General features: G+C 42.1%; 3 protein-coding genes across 3 annotated transcripts; 1 reads left to right on the top strand and 2 right to left on the bottom strand.

Annotated features, from left to right (window-relative positions):
• Nucleotides 1-1,401: 1,401 nt before the first annotated feature.
• On the bottom strand, nucleotides 1,402-2,995 carry LOC135624200 (transcription factor MYC1-like). Its single transcript, XM_065127608.1, has one exon. The coding sequence runs from the start codon at nucleotides 2,981-2,983 to the stop codon at nucleotides 1,784-1,786; it is 1,200 nt and encodes a 399-aa protein (XP_064983680.1). The 5' UTR covers nucleotides 2,984-2,995; the 3' UTR covers nucleotides 1,402-1,783.
• A 1,716-nt stretch (nucleotides 2,996-4,711) lies between these two features.
• LOC104000467 (arginine decarboxylase-like) lies at nucleotides 4,712-7,381 on the top strand. Its single transcript, XM_009422527.3, has one exon. The coding sequence runs from the start codon at nucleotides 5,176-5,178 to the stop codon at nucleotides 7,237-7,239; it is 2,064 nt and encodes a 687-aa protein (XP_009420802.2). The 5' UTR covers nucleotides 4,712-5,175; the 3' UTR covers nucleotides 7,240-7,381.
• Nucleotides 7,382-8,157: 776 nt separating this feature from the next.
• Nucleotides 8,158-16,802, bottom strand: LOC104000466 (uncharacterized). The gene is made up of 13 exons (XM_009422526.3): nucleotides 16,317-16,802; nucleotides 16,124-16,215; nucleotides 16,010-16,026; nucleotides 14,281-14,518; nucleotides 14,112-14,207; nucleotides 13,911-14,026; nucleotides 13,728-13,808; nucleotides 12,209-12,332; nucleotides 12,035-12,084; nucleotides 9,554-9,644; nucleotides 9,376-9,411; nucleotides 9,206-9,306; nucleotides 8,158-8,570 (listed from the first exon to the last, which is right to left on the bottom strand). Exons 1-13 carry the CDS (start codon nucleotides 16,625-16,627, stop codon nucleotides 8,454-8,456), a joined length of 1,470 nt encoding a protein of 489 aa, XP_009420801.1. The 5' UTR covers nucleotides 16,628-16,802; the 3' UTR covers nucleotides 8,158-8,453.
• Nucleotides 16,803-18,350: the final 1,548 nt, after the last annotated feature.

Below are 18,350 nucleotides of genomic sequence, written 5' to 3' on the forward strand. Positions count from 1 at the left end.
GATAAACATATTTAGTCGATTCTTATCTTAATCTTACATTATTATAGGTGTTTATGCACTAATAAAAACAATGCATGAGGTTCATGTGAGTGTAAATATTTATGTGATTGTTACGAGGATCAAATTACTCTTGATTTTTTATTTGTTCTCGAAGGATGATATTTGTTGTATCTCAATTATTTCTCTATTGTGGTCGTCGATATCATCCTCTCTATCGCTATTAGTTTTCTCATTGTCAAATTTATGATATTTCCTACATATTTTGTATCTTTGATATAATATATAATTATATCATTTTATAAAAAAAATTACTAGATTTACGACTCAAATTCAAAAAATAGATCTCCATAGATTATTATACCAGGGAGGATCAATGCAAGTAGACTTACACTAGTGTAAATAATTGAGATAATCAATACAATATAAGTGATTTTATAGGTTCTAAGTATTCGTTACGTCAAGGGTTCGGAGCCAATCAAGATCGAACAAATTTGGTATCGAAAAAATAAGAGATGCATCACATGAAAGGAATGTCCGATAAATATATGATAGAGGAGTTGGGATAATTATTTGACTTAAAGCGAAGAGTTAATCCATAAGGTAATAAGACAGAATCATCGACCATCATCATTCAACATGTGGAGGATTGCATCTAACATTGTGACTATCGTGCGAAAACAAAAGTCAATGAGTCGGTTGACTAAGTTTCCAATATATAGTGTGGAGTGACGTGTAAGAATGGTTTAACCGATGTGATAAGGTAGTTGGTAGGACACATGACATGTCATGAGATTATCAATAAACTACCCTAATTGTTGTGGGAAACAACCTTGAGCCGTGGCCTCGGGACCGACGTGGTTTGGTTCGGGTCCGAACGACGGGGATCTCCCTGGGGCGTTACTCGAGCCCGTTGAGGGGGTCGGGTGTGGCGTCCGATCAGGACGATGTAGCCGCCTCCTCCGGGCAGGCACTCCTCGTCTGCTCGTCCCGCGGGGCCCTTCGGCTTCGCACCTACACAAATATCGGTCCGACGATCAAGTTAGCAAACGTGGAGGGAGTTTCAGATGAAGAAGTGTTTTGAGTGTGTCTCTTCCTCCTCCTCTCTGATGAACGAGAGGGTATTTATAAGGAAGCTTACTATTGTTTGATGTGCCCGCCTGTATGAGGCAAACTGGTAGCGTCTGACATGGGCGTTGGCGTGGCGTGAAGAACCGAGCCTGAGTAGGCGTTAATGCGCCTCGGTCGGTGTTCCGATTCGTTTGACCGGGTGCAGTCGTGCCGATCGAGGCGTGAGGTGTCGGCTGATATCAGCCGAGTCTTTATCATAATTACTATCCTCATCACTGATTATTATCATGAAAATAATCATCCAATAAAGCATGCATTTATTTCATGACACGAATAGTCCCCCTCATCACATTTAAATGTCATTCGCGGTTGCAACCAAAGCTTACGTAACTTTATTCCCGTATCACTAACCCATCACATAGTCTTAGTTTGATGGGACAAGTCCCGATCGATACATATCATCGGCAAAGAAGTTATAGCCTTGTCGTTTCACGTATCCAAGACGACGACAGCCTCTGCCAACTAAGCGCTACCTACCTCAATCATGCACACACAGACTCCACCATCTCCTTCGAGCGTCTTCCTCGTCATGCGCATGCAATAGATCCCAATGGCGAGGAGCGCAGCCCTGAGGCCTTAAGAGCACGAGTCACATGCGCACAAAGGAGAAGAGGAAGAAGACACTAAGTAACGTGGCAGCTCAGCTAAGCTCAGCTTAGCTTGTCTGGAGCTTGGCGAGGAGCGCAGCCCTGAGGCCTTCATGGCCCTGCAACTCACATGGCACCTCCACCACCACGTCCTGCAGCACGGATTCCTTGACGCAGGACACGCTCGCGTGGTGCACGTGGAGCCCCAGGTCGCGTAGCGCAACCATCAGCCTCGCCGGCGGATGGTTCCGGTCATCCGATTGCGCCCTTATCAGCGCCTCCTCTCCCAGCAGCTTCACCTCCACCTCCATCGCCGTCGCTGAGGTGGTTGTGGTGGTGGTGCCGTGTGTCGTGGTGCTGGTGGTTGTCTCCTTCTTCGCAGTCTTGGCTTCGGCCTCCAGCTTGTCGACCTTGGCCTCGAGCTCCTTGATGTAGGCCACGGCGTCCGACAGCAGGGACGCCTTGTCCATCCGCGATACGTTGGGCACCACCGAACGGAGGGCGTAGAAGCGGTGGTTCAGCTTCTCGCGGCGCTGCCGTTCCGCCTCGACGTGGTTTGCTGGCACCTCGTGCGACCCGCTCTCCTGCTTCCGCCCTCGCTTCTTGGGCCTGCGGCGCTCCGCCAACAGGTGGCAGTCGGAGTCCGAGTGCTCGGAGTCGACCGAAGAGGAGAGACCGGCCCCATCCTTCCTCGCTGCCGACAAAGGGGCCGGGGCGGCCGTCGGTTCTGCGCCGGCGATGGCGGCGTCGTGGGGCGTCGTGTTGAAGATGGCACTGACCTGCTGCACGAGGACCCAGTTCTCCGCGATGTAGTCGGCGGAGCCGAGCTCGAGGACGCCGCCGGGGACCGGGAAGCACGCGAGTGTCTCGATGCCGTGGAGCTGAGCCTCGCGGGTCCGGTCGCACCCGCACGCTTGGAGCGCGCGCACGCCCGCCAGCCAGACCGGCGCCAGCGAGCCGTAGACGCGGGCGGGGACGGGATTTGCGTCCCCGCCTCGGGCCACCACGAACGATCGGCTGAGCGACACGACGTAGAACCACTCGCCGTCGTCGACGGAGTCGTCGGACCCCCGGCTCTTGCGGGCGCCGCGGAAGTTGCCGTCGCCGAAGGAGAGTACACGATGGTCGGGGGAGGCGCGCCAGAAGATGGCATAGGCCCACCACTCAGGTCGCGCGAGGAGGAAGCTCTGCAGCCGGTACTGGAGGTCGGCGGCCGCCGGCGCGTTCAAGGAGGAGGAGCAGGAGGGGGAAATGATGAGCTCGTCCATTCCGGTTTGGAGTGTCTGCCGTAGTGTTCGTCGCTGCGCGGAGCAGCGGGTGATTTAATGGGTTACAGAAGGGCACGTGGCGGGATGGCAGAACCCGCCTGTCCAATGCTCCAACGCCATCTGTAGGGGATGGCGTAGCCATGCCATCGAACGGTCAAAAACTCACCAACCATAAGATCCAACGGCTCTAATCAGCCATAAGTCATCACCAACAAACGATAACATCCCTGCACAATTATCTACCCACAAATATACCTGCCTCGTGATTGGTCTTATATATGTAACCACAGCGCGAAAAAACGAGGATGGTAAGCGGAAGGTAATATCCATCGACGTGCTCGCGCATCAGATCAGTCACAAGACAATCACGTGATCAAAGGGACGAAATATATACAACGGTCCACGCTCTCATGTATCTCGTGCGTATTTTTCTATTGTCTCATGTGAATGCGCTGTTGAGATAACTTAGTTTTATGGTATACGGCAGCCTATATACTAAGAGTTGATACGTCGACGTGTGTGATGTGTATGTATGTATACGCTTTATTCTTAAGATTACTCGTCCGGACGGTTTCCCCGGTCCGAGTTGATCGAATTCAATTCGACCGGTTGGAAGCGATCGGTGAAACAATAATTTGATTGGTACAACTTTGGGTCATAGAATTGAGATGGTAAATGAATCATATGGACCCCATAAATCAAGGAAAAGTCTTCTGTAATCTTCATGGAGATGACATGTGCATGGGTTTCATATATCAAGTCCGTGAGAGACCAAATCACCCGTAAGATTTGATTCAGTACGCCTAAGTGGCTCATCCAAATTATTGTATGACCGATCACCAGCTGCCTCAAATGATGCCTAACATCATGGGACATGTCCTACTCATCCCTAAGTCTAAGCAATGTGCTCAAGTATGAATCTAGTGTTAGGGTTTTGGAATTTGCATCTGGGTGTAGGACAATTGTCCAATCACTACTGGGCCATTCTGTTCACATGCAGAAGAAAGAAGATGCAAAGAAAATAGAATTATTTGTGTACTGGCATCTTGATTTTAGTAAAACCGCATCAAAAGATAATTTAATTAGTACTACTAGATGTGATGGGAATGCCATTTTAATAATCAAATGCCACTTGGAACAAACTCCAAGTCTTTTTCTCAAGTGTTTAATTTAACTTGGAATTCTCTGAAAAACCAGCAGGATTTGAAATGGTATACATATAATATATTTAGATTTAAACAGGGAACAGTAAATTACTTGCCCCTACGTTGCGGACACGTACCTTCGAGTTGTTGCGGGGACCGCTTTTGTTGACGGATGGGGTCATCATGGCCCACATTTTCGGACTCCCGCGGGGCCCAGATTTTTCAACTAAGTCAAACCCGGCGCAAAGTCCGGAGGGTGAGTCGAAGACGAGTGCGGAAAACGACGTAAATAGTGACGTTGTTCCGCCGGAGTCGCGTTAAAACAGAATCGGCAAACGACGCGATAGGTTTGGGCAGAAAGATGTTGGCACGCAGTGACGTGCTTATCTCCAACAGCACCCGACTAATCTCACGCGATATTCCCACGAGACAATCCGCTATATCCACACGACTCGCTGATGCGTGGCTCATCGTGGCGCCCTCCTTGCGGGGCCACGCGGCGATTCGATGGGGTCGGACACGGATACGAGCGCCCCAACAACTAAAACCCATATATAACCTGATAAATCAATTGATCGTCACCGTTCTGTTTCCGCCGAATAAAGATCAAGCCGCCCACTATATAAACCCCGTCGCCTCGCCCACCATCGTCGCCGGGTTGTCGTTCCTCGTCTCTTCCTATTTGAATACTAACGCTGCCCCTTCTCCGTTGGGTCTATCGTTAGGGTACTCCGTCCTCTTAATCCCCTCTTGGCACTCTGCGGCTGCGGCAGGATCGGCGGTGGCTTTTTCTGCGGTTTCCCGGCAGCTCTGGGGTTCCTGTTGGTATTCGATCGTCGAACGATCTGTTTGTCACGCCGTCTTCTGAGGGCCGGCGTGGGGGATTCCGGGGTCGTCTGAGGGCGTGCTAGGGCTCTTCTTCTCTGTATCAGACTTTTACTGCTTCGTCTGGGGGGGGTGGCCGGGGCCCCGGCCTCGGCGGCTTGCAAAGCCCCCATCTTGACCGAGATCTGAAGAAGTAGACTATTGTTCTGCGATCGGGAAGAGATGCCGGCCCTCGCGTGCGTAGATGCTGCAGCGCCGCCCCCTGGCTACGTCTTCGCTTGGGATGGCGCTCTTCCCGCGCCGGGGACATTCCCCGGCGACACTCCGACTACGGCGGGTGGTGTCACCGCCGACCGCCCCTCCAACTGGTCCACCGACCTCTCCGCCTCCCTCTACCGGATCGAAGGCTGGGGCGCGCCTTACTTCTGCGTCAATTCTGACGGCGACATCGCCGTCCGGCCGCACGGCGCAGCCACCCTCGCCCACCAAGAGATCGACCTCATGAAGGTGGTGAAGAAAGCCACCGACCCCAAGTCCGCCGGCGGGCTAGGCCTCCGCCTCCCGCTCCTCGTCCGCCTCCCCGACGTCCTCAAACACCGGCTCGAGTCACTGCAGCAAGCCTTCGACTTCGCCATCCGCTCCAACGTATATGGCTCTCGCTACCAGGGGGTCTACCCGGTGAAGTGCAACCAGGACCGGTACATCGTGGAGGACGTCGTGGAATTTGGAGCACCGTTCCGGTTCGGCCTCGAGGCCGGGTCGAAGGCGGAGCTCCTCCTCGCCATGAGCTGCCTCACGAGAGGGAGCCCGGATGCGTTCCTCATTTGCAACGGCTACAAGGACGAGGAGTACATCGCCCTTGCCCTCTTCGCTCGGAGCATGGATCTCAACACGGTGATCGTACTGGAGCAGGAGGAGGAGCTGGACACGGTGGTGGATACCAGTCAAAGACTCGGTGTCCGGCCGGTGATCGGTCTCCGGGCCAAGCTCCGCACCAAACACTACGGCCATTTTGGATCCACCTCTGGAGAGAAGGGCAAGTTTGGGTTGACCACCGCGCAGATCCTTTCCGTCGCCCGGAAGCTTCAACGCCTGGATATGCTCGATTGCCTTCAGCTCCTGCATTTCCACATCGGCTCTCAGATCCCGACGACGTCGCTGCTATCGGATGGGGTCGGCGAGGCCGCTCAAATCTACTGCGAGCTCGCGAGACTCGGGGCCGCAATGCGCGTCATCGACATAGGCGGCGGCCTCGGAATCGATTACGACGGCTCTCACTCTGATGCCTCGGACATGTCGGTGGGTTACGGGCTCGACGAATACGCCGGCGCTGTGGTCCGGGCGGTGATGTTCGCTTGCGACCGAAAGCGTGTACGCCATCCGATCATTTGCAGCGAGAGCGGTCGAGCGCTCGTGTCGCACCAGTCGGTGCTCATCTTCGAAGCGGTCTCATCCAACGCCACCAGAGCTGCGCCGTTGTCGTCCGTCGGCCCAAACCCTGCATTATTTCTCGACGAGCTGGCGGACGATGCTGGTTCCGATTACAACAACTTGATGGCGGCTGCCTACCGCGGCGAGTACGAGACCTGCGCTGTGTATGCTAACCAGTTGAAGCAGAGATGCATCGACCATTTCAAGGACGGAGTTCTCGGCCTCGAACACCTGGCGGCCGTCGACGGTCTCTGCGACCTCGTGGCAGAGGAGCTGGGAGTGGCTGATCCAGTGAGGACATACCATATCAACCTCTCGCTCTTCGCCTCGATGCCCGATTTCTGGGCGATCGGACAGCTGTTCCCGGTCGTCCCGATTCACCACCTCGACCAGCAGCCGGGAGTCAAGGGCATTCTATCCGATCTGACGTGCGACAGCGATGGGAAGGTGGATCGGTTCATCGGTGGGCAGTCGAGCCTCCCGCTGCACGAGATCAAGGGGGGAGAATACTACCTGGGGATGTTTCTTGGAGGGGCGTACCAGGAGGCGCTCGGCGGGCTGCACAACCTCTTCGGGGGGCCGAGCGTTGTGCGGGTGGCCCAGAGCGACGGGCCGCACTGCTTCGCGGTGACGCTGGCGGTGCCCGGCCGGTCGTGCGCGGACACCCTTCGAGCGATGCGGCATGAGCCCGAGGCGATGATCGCGGCGCTCGGGCACCGCGCGGGGGAGTGCGCGGCCGGGGATGCCGTGCTGTGCGCCATCGCCCGCGCCTTCGACTCCATGCCGTACCTCGTCCGCGGCGCCGAGGTGGAGGAGGAGGTGCGGGAGTCGATGATGCGCTGCCTGGGCTTGTGAAGGGATCGGTTATGGGCACCTCGTCGAAGTCGTCGGAGTGTGTCGCATTGGTGCGTCTATTATGATTGCTGTTTTCTTTCTACCGTCTTTGAGTCGCGTAGGAGTAATAATTTATCTTCGAGTAGTGTCTCCGGTTTCATTAGTGAAATGCCTCTGTAACGCCTAACATGACCCAAAGGATGCAAATTACCATGGATGGTGAAAATATGAATCAAGTATTGCCCAAATGACCAACACTCACATAGTTGCTTTCTCTTTGTGATCTCACATTAGGATTGGTTTTGTCCAGGAACCATTGACAAATGGATTATATTCTCCAGCCACAAAATAATGTATGCCCCATCTCGTACTCCGGGATTCAAAACCTTTACTAGACCGGTGATTGAAGACCAATCTTGAAATTGGACCATTTTATGACTAGGACATGAGTCTCAACAGGAGGTCTGCCCATAACACCATAAACAAAAAAGGTAAATTACACCACTAAATATGATTTTTAGTCAAAATTTAATTGAGCCCCTAAAATATTTTTCAGTGACTTCTTAAATTTTAATCCACTAGCCAAATACCAACTTCCATACACCAAATTCTTCACTAAAAATTGACTTGGGCACACAATATCAACTTGGCACAAGTGTCAGTGGTAAAAATCTTCAGTATGCTCTGGATTTTAATTTTTCAACTAATGTTCAAGTGATACAGTTTTTTCTCATTCATATTTATGTCATGTAAACAAAACATGTGCCTTTTATATTAAGACTAATGGAAGAAAGTTGCAATAGTACTTGAGTGATAAGATAATATAAAGTTCAGGAATCATAGTGATCAAGCAAGCACAGCTTAGCAAGCATTGGCTGGCCAACATATTATCCTAAACAAGCAAACAACATCTGAAATTTGATAACACAAGCAGGAAAATCATCATGAACTGATCCTTTTTCACATCAATAGATTTGCACATAAAAAAACATGCTCAATGTTCAATGAAAAAAAACATATTTACAACTTTGTGCAGTCACATGGATGCAAGCAACCATGGAATAAACTGTACATATACAAGTTTGACTTTAAAAAGTTGGGACCATACGAAACTTTGTGACAGTATAAATTCTAGTTAACTAAGGCATACAATTTTACTCTTTCTGGTGTATCTATATGACAGGAAAGTTTACCGTTCAGTTGGATACAATTTCTGCCCAATCTGGCTGTGTAACTCAACTTGAACCGAATTCTTCATTCCACCGCTCGAGCTCCTCCCACTTGCTCTTCCGTAAGCTTGGTCTGATAACCACCATTGCTTTCTGAAAATCTTCGTATCTTAGTGGTCTCACCTGAAGTACAAAGATGTCTTCAATTTTCTATCAACGAGTTACTGTAAGGGGCTACATCAGAATTAGAAAGTCTAATTATTTTCTTTCTCAAGGCATATGTGAGCAATGAAAGTGAAACAATATATCATTTATTAGGTTTGTGGAGACCAAAATTTCATAGAAACCCTTCCGGGATCATCATGACAAAAAATGATATACATCCACCACACCATCATGAAAGCTTTAACATGAGCTTGGCATCAAGGCAAATGATGCTCAAGTTCTAACAGTTTCAGTTCAGTAGATCTACAGAGTGACCATGGCTTAGAAGTGGAAATAGAGATCCATCTTAAAAAAAATGGATTCAGGCATAGATGAATCCGCAAAGAAAGATTGATGTGACTCCTTAAAAGTTATGATTTGCAACTTCTAAGCAGAAATCAGAACATGGTACAAGCTTTGATGTTCACCTGACTTGCTTTTATAGTAAGAATATGCTGTGGACCCAATTCTCTGATTGGAATAGAGATCCATCTTAAAAAAAATGGATTCAGGCAGAGATTAATCCGCAAAGAAAGATTGATGTGACTCCTTAAAAGTTATGATTTGCAACTTCTAAGCAGAAATCGGAACATGGTACAAGCTTTGATGTTCACCTGACTTGCTTTTATAGTAAGAATATGCTGTGGACCCAATTCTCTGATTGGCATCATCGCAGCTTCTTCACACAGGGCTTGCAAATCACTTCCAGAATATCCTAAACATATAATACTTAGTTAAGAAAAACATATCATCTGAATATATATGGAATCAGAAAAGATAATACCATCAGTAATATTAGCGAGTCTTTCCAGATCACCACCTGTACAACATATTGCTATTAATCATCAAATAAGAAAGATAACATGAAGCTCAGTACATCTGCTGTTTAGGAAATTCTACTTTACTTCCTGTAGCAGTGTTATTGGAGAAGTTTGCAGTCAAAGTGATGATTTCATACTTACTAGGTAATGAATATGCTCGACCTTTCAGCTGATTTCTAAGGAGGAGCTTCCTCACATTTTCGTCTGGTAGTGGGATATATATTCTCTTTACCTGATCCAAGATTTCAATGCATGAAAATAAAAAGGTAAAAACCTCAATACCTAATATATTTGTTAGCAAACAGTGGGACATTAAAGAGACAAGAAAAAGATGCTACCATACACAGATTTAACTCAATGAATTGACACCACACCTTCAAACTCATTAATTATCCCTGCTTTTAACAAATATCTCTGTACTATAAGCAAGGTCAGATCCCATATATTCCTAAATGCATCTACACTATAATACAAAGTATAAACTAATTAGAAATCAATTTTCATGAATGTCTGGTGTGTTTTCAGTTGACCACAGAATACTGCACCAATCCACTTCACAGCCTGTCCCTTTAATATAAACCCAAGACCGGAAATAAATCTCGCCTTGGCAACCAAACAAATACATTTTTTAGTTCATTAAAGATATATTTCCTCACCTCCATATTTCCTCCTGTTTGAAATTAACTGCGGGCAGTAGATACCATCTAATATTTGCTATTACAACAGAGATTTGCTTTCAAACAAATATCTGAATCAGAGACACTGTTTGTGCCCAATCTGTTTTCTAAAGACATCCCATAGCCAATTATCAAACGAGAAAATATATTATCACCATTGCCCAATCCAACACCAAAAATCCCAATCTAAATCCGTTAGTGTCAATAATTTTCTGATTATCTCTATGACCTGGTCTACCTTCCTACAAGTCATTAAAGAGCACCAACATGACATTTTTTAAAGATAAACATGCCAAAAACTACATGTCTCATCTTTATCACGAGATCTGTGATATATGGGCCAGAGGGATTCCCCAATACTATGTAGTACTGATAAATTGTTCTATATCCCCCTCAACATTTGAAATTCCTAAGGAGCTTGATGCAAAACAAGATGACTGGGTTTCTATAGGATGTTATGGTTCATCAGAGGCATCAATTCTACCTAGACAAACAATATTGTGGTCTAGGAACAAATGATGATTGCTCACGTCATTACATAATGAAAGCCATCTCACGCTAATTATTGGAAATCTATTGTAGACTAATATGGAAAGAAAGGAAAGAATAGCCAAAATATATATGTTATCTTTTCACATAACAGAAGGTGCTTACATCAAAACTTGAAAATTTTGTAAGAAAAATTGAATTGTATTCCCAAGTTAGTAAGCATCATAAAATTTTCTCACTCTGCTGTTCAGTGGCTTCAGCAAAGTGAAAAACCTCACTTCCTGTGCTCTCTCTTATTGCCATTTCCACTCTCAAAGACATTGCTGTCCCACCACATGACTATATAATTTGAGAATCCATTATTAATTTAGGCATCCAGTATGTCCAAAAACATACATACATAAGAGCAAACATCCAGGGTTCCTCTTGTTAACTGACTTCTCAAGTATGATTCTTATAATCCACCTTAATACATGATTCTTCAACCAGCTGCATGCCTTGTCTATTTCCTTGATTCAGCTGCATTAAGATATGCAAAAAATCTAAAACCTATCTTTCTCCTAACCAAGCATCATAGATGTTACACTTGTATGACTATATCAGACCAGGATCCTCCATTATTTTACAGTGCTGCTGTGCTGGTAATTTCTTTTAACTGGGTGGGTGGAACCCATCTGCCCACATGATTGGAACCATCAAAAGAAGTATTAGCAACTGAAAATAATGGGGAGGAGACTCACTTGACTATTTTTTTTAAGCAGATGATAAACAAACCTATCCAAACCAAATCTTTTCATTAAGATAATGAAAAAGTACCCAACAAAAAAAAAAAAGGTAAAAGAAAAGCAGCAAACATGCATATCAAACATTTGCAACGTGTACATTCTTTTTCGTATTCAAAGATCAACCCTTTGTCACTTGTTTTTGTTTTGGCAATATAAGACAGTTGTTGTGTCCAAGCCATGTGGTATATATGCAAACTATTGTGTATATATCTGCATTGAATAAATAAATATTTCAAAAATTCAAACAATTTATTGCATCATACTTTGCTAACTTCGCTACAACAAGTTCAGTTCCAAAGAAGTTCAGAATAAAAGAGTAATCAACATAAGATAAAAAGATACAGGGTTTATTTTCTTAGATTTCTCCCTTTTTTCTAGGAAAAATTAAGAAAAATCATTAGCTTCATGTATTAACTTTTCCTTTTTCATATATTAGTTATTTCTAGAATTTTCCTTGAACAAAATCTCTCAAATAGGCTGACTGTTCTTTTTCTTATAAATCCTAATACTAAATTTTAATATATCATGTAAATTACCATCCATGTGATTACACATTTGGTTTTGAGTGTAACCAAATCATAAAACAAAAGCAGAGAAAGCAAGTGAGTACTTAGGTGGATATAATCCCTTATGTGCTGAACCTTCTCTAGGCATGCCAACATTGAACTCACCAGTCTGCGCAGAACAGCATCATCTAACTCCTGTGGCTTATTAGTTGCACCTGCACGAATACTTGCCCCTTGAATATGCATTTATGTGCATGAAGAGAGAAAGTAGATAAAGCCAAAGGAGAGGGAAGATAAAAACTTGTACATGTCAAACTAAAAGGAGAGGTATTCTCTCACCAATGACGATTACAAAGTCATTCTGCTTAGAAGTCACTCCATCAAATTGGACGAGGAACTCTGACTTTAGCCTTCTACTAGCATCGTTCTCATTAGCTACCCTAGCAGACAATACACTATCTATCTGCAGAATGCAATGTAATTTACTTGAAATAATATGAAAAATAAAAACAAAATCCAGTATTAATAAAATGATTTTTCACCTTTTACATAAGATTGAACAGAGGAACCAGCTAGACCTCAAACGAAACAACTTGAATCAGATTTTCAAACATAACAACATGAGTCATTGCCTCTAGGCAGATGATAAGATTAGCTCCTACAGAAGTACACAGTGGTTCTTTTATGAAAGAATTGATAGTATGGAGCTAGTGAAAATTGATCAAGATAAAAGAAAAAAACCATGCTTGAAAAGTCACTGATCCAATTTCAGAAGCAATTCTATATATAATACTCTCTTAATATCCTATGATGATGAAATAACAAAAAAATATGTAGGATCCACAATTATTCAAATCAGATAAAGCAAAAAATATATATATTCTTTAAGACGGTGGTTCAGTTTTATTCAATCCCTCATCATCCAAAAACTCTAAGATGCGGTACAAGGTCTGGAACTTACTTTAAATTCTGCCTCCTCTTATTTTAGCATATAAACGAATATCAGATTTATTAAATATTTTATGCTTCAAGGATTCCTGTTGCTAATTCTGACTACCATCAGAAGTGGAAAACCATAGCTAGATCCAAAACTTCTTTCATAAATAAAATGTTAAAGCTACTAGGAAAGCAAGGATTTCTTTTCTTTTTCAGTCCATGATCAGGGATTAAGGTTTCAGGACTCATGCAGTTTGCTGATGATATTGTTCAACTTGACCATAAACCTTAGAAACCCAAAGGATGAGCTCTGAGAGGAAATTGAACATAATACATGGACAACGATTTTATAATTAAAACCAACAAACGAATATTGTTAATCATAAGTCATCAAGAATTACCGTCTACTTAATGAGTAATTTAAGATAAATAGTTGGCATTTAGGATAGTTTACTGTTTCTTCTGTCAGGCAGTATGATTACTAGTAACAAACCTAATATAATAAGAAGTTCACATCTTTCATTTCAGTAATTAACCATGATCATGATTATCTTCTCTACCCTCCATTTTTATTTCTTTTTGTCCAAATAATCCTCATTTCTTTTTGTGCACATAATCCCACTGATGCAAATGAAAGTTAAAGTGACAAGGTCTGTGTGCTAAACACTTCCTTCCATTGATCATCATCATGCATTTAAGGATTCCCTAATTTAACAAAGTACCTCTTTCCAGATTTTCAACATTAATCTTCTTTTAAGATGACCAAACAATAATCAGCAATCTGACGATCGACTATCAATGCATAGAACACGATATTTAACATAAAATTGGTCAAATAAAAAAATTTAAGATTTTAAAGATATCTGAAAGGAACATCATAATTAGTGTAAAATAAATAAAGCATAGAACTGGAGTAGAATACCTCATCCATGAAGATTACAGATGGCTGCCTAGCAACAGCAACCTCGAAAAGAGTCCGCACAAGCTTCTCAGCTTCTCCCACCTAGTTCACCAATAATACAGAACAACAACAATTTATTGCTGTCAAAGTTTCCAGACAAAGATCCAGAGAACCTTTTTATGCAAATATATTAACGACAAGTACCCATTTTGAAGTTAAAGATGAAGCAGAAACATTGAAAAACGTTGCCTCTGATTCTGATGCAACAGCTTTGGCAAGCATTGTTTTCCCATTACCAGGAGGACCAAAGAGAAGCAAACCTAAGAAATTTCAAATTTTACTGTCAAAAGTTAGGGCTCCTCTGTATACCAAAGCTTGCACTAATATCCTCTGCTAAAGATGCACCTCTAGCTGGCTTTCGAAGGCCGGTGAATAAGTCTCTTCTTTTAGTTGGTAGAATTACCATTTCCATGAGAGTTTGCTTGGCCTTATCAAGACCAGCTGCATATCATATAAAAGTATTTCACATACTATGTAAAAAGTACAATAAAATTATGATCTCACAATTTCTTACCAACATCATCCCACTTAACAGCAGGGCTTCTGTCCACTATTGCTGTGTTTATCATTTCAACTAGCCGATCATCATAATTTTTGATAGATTCTTGACCAGGCCTTGAGTTGCTGATGCTATTTTTTTTATTACCAATCATCTGATGACTACTATTGAAACTTGGCAAATTTTTGGTAACTTTCTGTGCAGTGGGAACTGTAGTTGAGATGGGTCTACTTGTAGCATAACTTGGGGAGGTCTATAAAGTTGAATAAAGCACATGGATTAGAGAAAAGGGATAAGAAAAAATTATGTCCAAATAACACAACAGAAAATAGACACTGTACACATGAAAATGCAAAAATCATAGGTTACTTTCACGGCATGCATATGCATATAGACAAGTACAAAAACATGTATACCTACATTTTTCCAACTTATGTGTTTGTAGACAAGCAGAAATCAATTGGAAAATAGGATAACTTAATTGCATTTTAGTCTATTACTAAAATCAGTGGAGTTCCATCCACATGTTACATAGTGTCATATTCTCTCAGCCAATGCCAAGCTCAGAGGAAGGACAGTTGATGTAAGTAGCCAAAAACTGGTATAAATTTTGCAAAATTGTCAAAAAATATATATGCCACTTAAAAATTAACATTTGGTCATATATGTTGTTCAGTTAGTTGGTCTATGTAATTAAAGTAATTAGGGAGAAGATATTGATTGTGTATATTTAATTTAGTTTATCTATCTAAATCCACATTTGACATCTCCGTACGAATATAGTTACACAACAATTTTATTATTATCTAAACCAAGGATTTAAATGTCAGTCCTATACCAGTTACAATAACCTATTGGACTAGTACTATACCAGTACATTGAACAGTATACCAATCTGCACTGGCCTTGATATCATTGAATAAAATAACAAAAAACATAAAAATAATGGTATTGAACTGATATTTAGCCATATGCTTCGATATTAGTATTTGGTTGTACCAGTCAATACCAGTGATGTCAACATTTAAAACCTTAGTCTGAATCAATTTAGATCACTAGTTAACATTAACATCCATCTAAACAGGCCTCTAGATCATGCAAATTAAAGTTAATGACTGAACAGCATTCTAGATTATCTTGAAGCAGGAAAGGTACAGATATTTGCTGTTTTAATTATCAGTGCAGATTTTATTCATTTCACAATCTACACTATCTACGTTACAATATGCTCCTAAGATACTGTGGAATTTCCAGTTACTATTTGCATAATTCAACAACTCTGCCTAATCCCTTTGTTATGAAATGTCAAACCATCTGAACATCATGTTTAGCAGCTAGTGCACCACAACAAAACAGGTATGACGTAACAGATGAAGTTAATGAGATATGTGGCCCCTTTACTAAAAGGCTTTCTAAATACAAAAAAAAGGCAACAATTAGCAAATAAGATCAGATTGTATTAGCAAACTTAACCAATTAGATATTCCCAGAAAAATTAGAAATATGATGAATGTAAATCTGTTCTCCATAGTAGTATATGAAGCAAAAGAAGCACCTACACTTGATGGAAGACAACTCTCCAAACCTCCAATTAAATTACAGAAAACATGAAATCAAACATCCATCTCTTTGATAAACCAAAATAACAATCCAAAACCCCCAAACAAGCAATGTTAATAATTGCATGAAAGTAATCAGTCTGGAGACTAAAGATTACTTAAAAGTGCAGTCGACAGATGCATACCTTCATAGTTGGTAGTCCTGCTTTATCATAAGAGAGAAGAAGAAGGAAGATGATTAATTATCTTGAGCAAGATACGACTCATCATAATAACTTGTTTCCTTAGAAGGATTTTACCTGTCCTCTGGGTTAGCACTCGTAGCCTTTCCGCAACCTGCTCCTGCCATGTGGATATCTTTTGCTGATAGGTCTTCACCTGACCTTTGTCCCTGCAAAAGAGGATCATTCCCTGAGGACCAGAAAACCGCTCGACTCCTCTCGCTCTCGAATCACAACAAACAGAGAGACAAACGTCCACAGAATTGTCGACCTCGACGCGAGGGCATCGGGGACTCGAGCAGCCTTGGCCTCGAGCATCACGCGCTGCGCGTTCCTATAGTGGGCGACCGCATCCTCGGTGAGGCCCCACTCCTCGGCCCGGACGGCCTTGTCGATCTCTTCTTTGGCCAGATCGAAGTAGCCCTTGAGCTTGAGGGCGACCCGCTCGCCGACGACCGCCGGCGCAGTGGAGGGCGAGGGTTCCATGCGGTCGGGGGCCGGCGGAGGGGATCGATCGGAGGCGGCGGGGCCGCGGGCGAAAAATTCGGAGAAGGAATTGACAATATCTTTGAGAAGGCTCATCCGCTGCACAATATTGGAGTCAATTGGAAGAGGGAGATGGAAGGCGTGAGGGAAGAGGAGGAGATCTCGGGGGATGATGGCTTATCGATCGGGGAGAATGGTGATCGAGGACACGGGAGAGGCACGATCAAAGTTGTCCGTCGATGACGAGCGAGGAAGACAGATGACGGGAATAAGAAAGAGGAATATAAGCATTTTCTATGAGATGGTTTTCTCGTTCTCTTCTTATTTTTCTTTTTTAATTATTATAGTATATAAACTCGAACGATTATAGAGATATTATTTATATATCCAAATATAATCATAACCATATATATATATATATATATATATATATATATATATATATATATATATATGTGTGTGTGTAGCAACTCTAATAGAATATTCTATTTATTAGTATTTACAAAATTTTTAACTATATTAAAAGTAAGTTAAAATTAGCTATGCTGAAATATTAAAATTATAGGCATTGAGTTCGAGTTTAACCATGTTATCCTCACTTAGTAATATGATTCGTAATGTCTATGCTATATATATATATATATATATATATATATGATAACTTATATGTTCATGTTTTCGGCTTTGAAGATTGAAGTATATGTTTTTGGTGTTATATGAAATATTGATTGAGCATGTATAAACATTAATGTTTACTTTAAGCATAACATATTAATCGTTGATCGATTGAATTTTAATCGGTTTTAAGCAAATCTCAAGACTTAATAATTTTAACCATGATTAATGTAAAAAAATTGAGTTTTAATATTATATATTTGGAAGATCATAAACTACATAAATATAAATAGAGTAATAAAAATTAAATAAAAATATAAATCAAAGAGAAGTGTTATACTAAATGTTGAGATACATAATTCAAAGATAAGTTTAGACCAAAATAACATCTTTGTTAAATCAAATTAGATTCAATTGAAATTGCTATAACTATATAATGATATTAATAAAAGAAAAAAAACTTAAAATAAGCTATAATAGGATTGAACACTATATCTCAAGATAACATCTAAAGCACCTCAAATTTCTCTTTCTTTTCGATTATTTTTTCAACTTTTCCTATGGAGGTCAATAAACCCCAACTTTAAAAAAAATTAAGATAAGAAAAACTCAATTCTTTCCTTGTTATACCTCGGGATTCAACTTTATAGATTATAGGTTGATCTTTTTATCTACTTTTGAGTAACATAGATTTTTTAATTTATCTTTAATTTTTAGATATGTTTTGTATGAATATCTTATTATTTTAAATCATCCGATATGACTCTAATTTAGTTATTACTTTCCCAATCTAAGGTACTTATAAGCTTTTATTTTCTAAGAAGATGTTCTATTTAAGCTGAATTGACCTCTTTAGTGATATGATTAGGTTTTATCATTTTGATATATTTTTTAAAAAAATTTCTTAGGGTATTATGAGATTTGGAATTAAGTGAATACTATTTTTATGCACCAAGATATAAGATATACAAGTTCAAACAATCCCAACCCAATTTTTTAAGAATAAAATATATGTTGTTAGTGAATTAAGAGGGTATTTAGCCTCAATGATTCTATTTTAAATTAAAAAATTATATGTCTCTTAGTTTTTTTATAAAATTTTATAATAATTCAAGATCGTCATATAAGATTAAAATTTCTTGATAGAATTGTGCAATGGTTTGAGTTATCATAACCAGTTCAATAATCATAAAGTAAATTATTA

The sequence above is a fragment of the Musa acuminata genome, chromosome BXJ2-10 (genome assembly GCF_036884655.1).
Source record: "Musa acuminata AAA Group cultivar baxijiao chromosome BXJ2-10, Cavendish_Baxijiao_AAA, whole genome shotgun sequence".
NCBI classification, from domain to species: domain Eukaryota; kingdom Viridiplantae; phylum Streptophyta; class Magnoliopsida; order Zingiberales; family Musaceae; genus Musa; species Musa acuminata.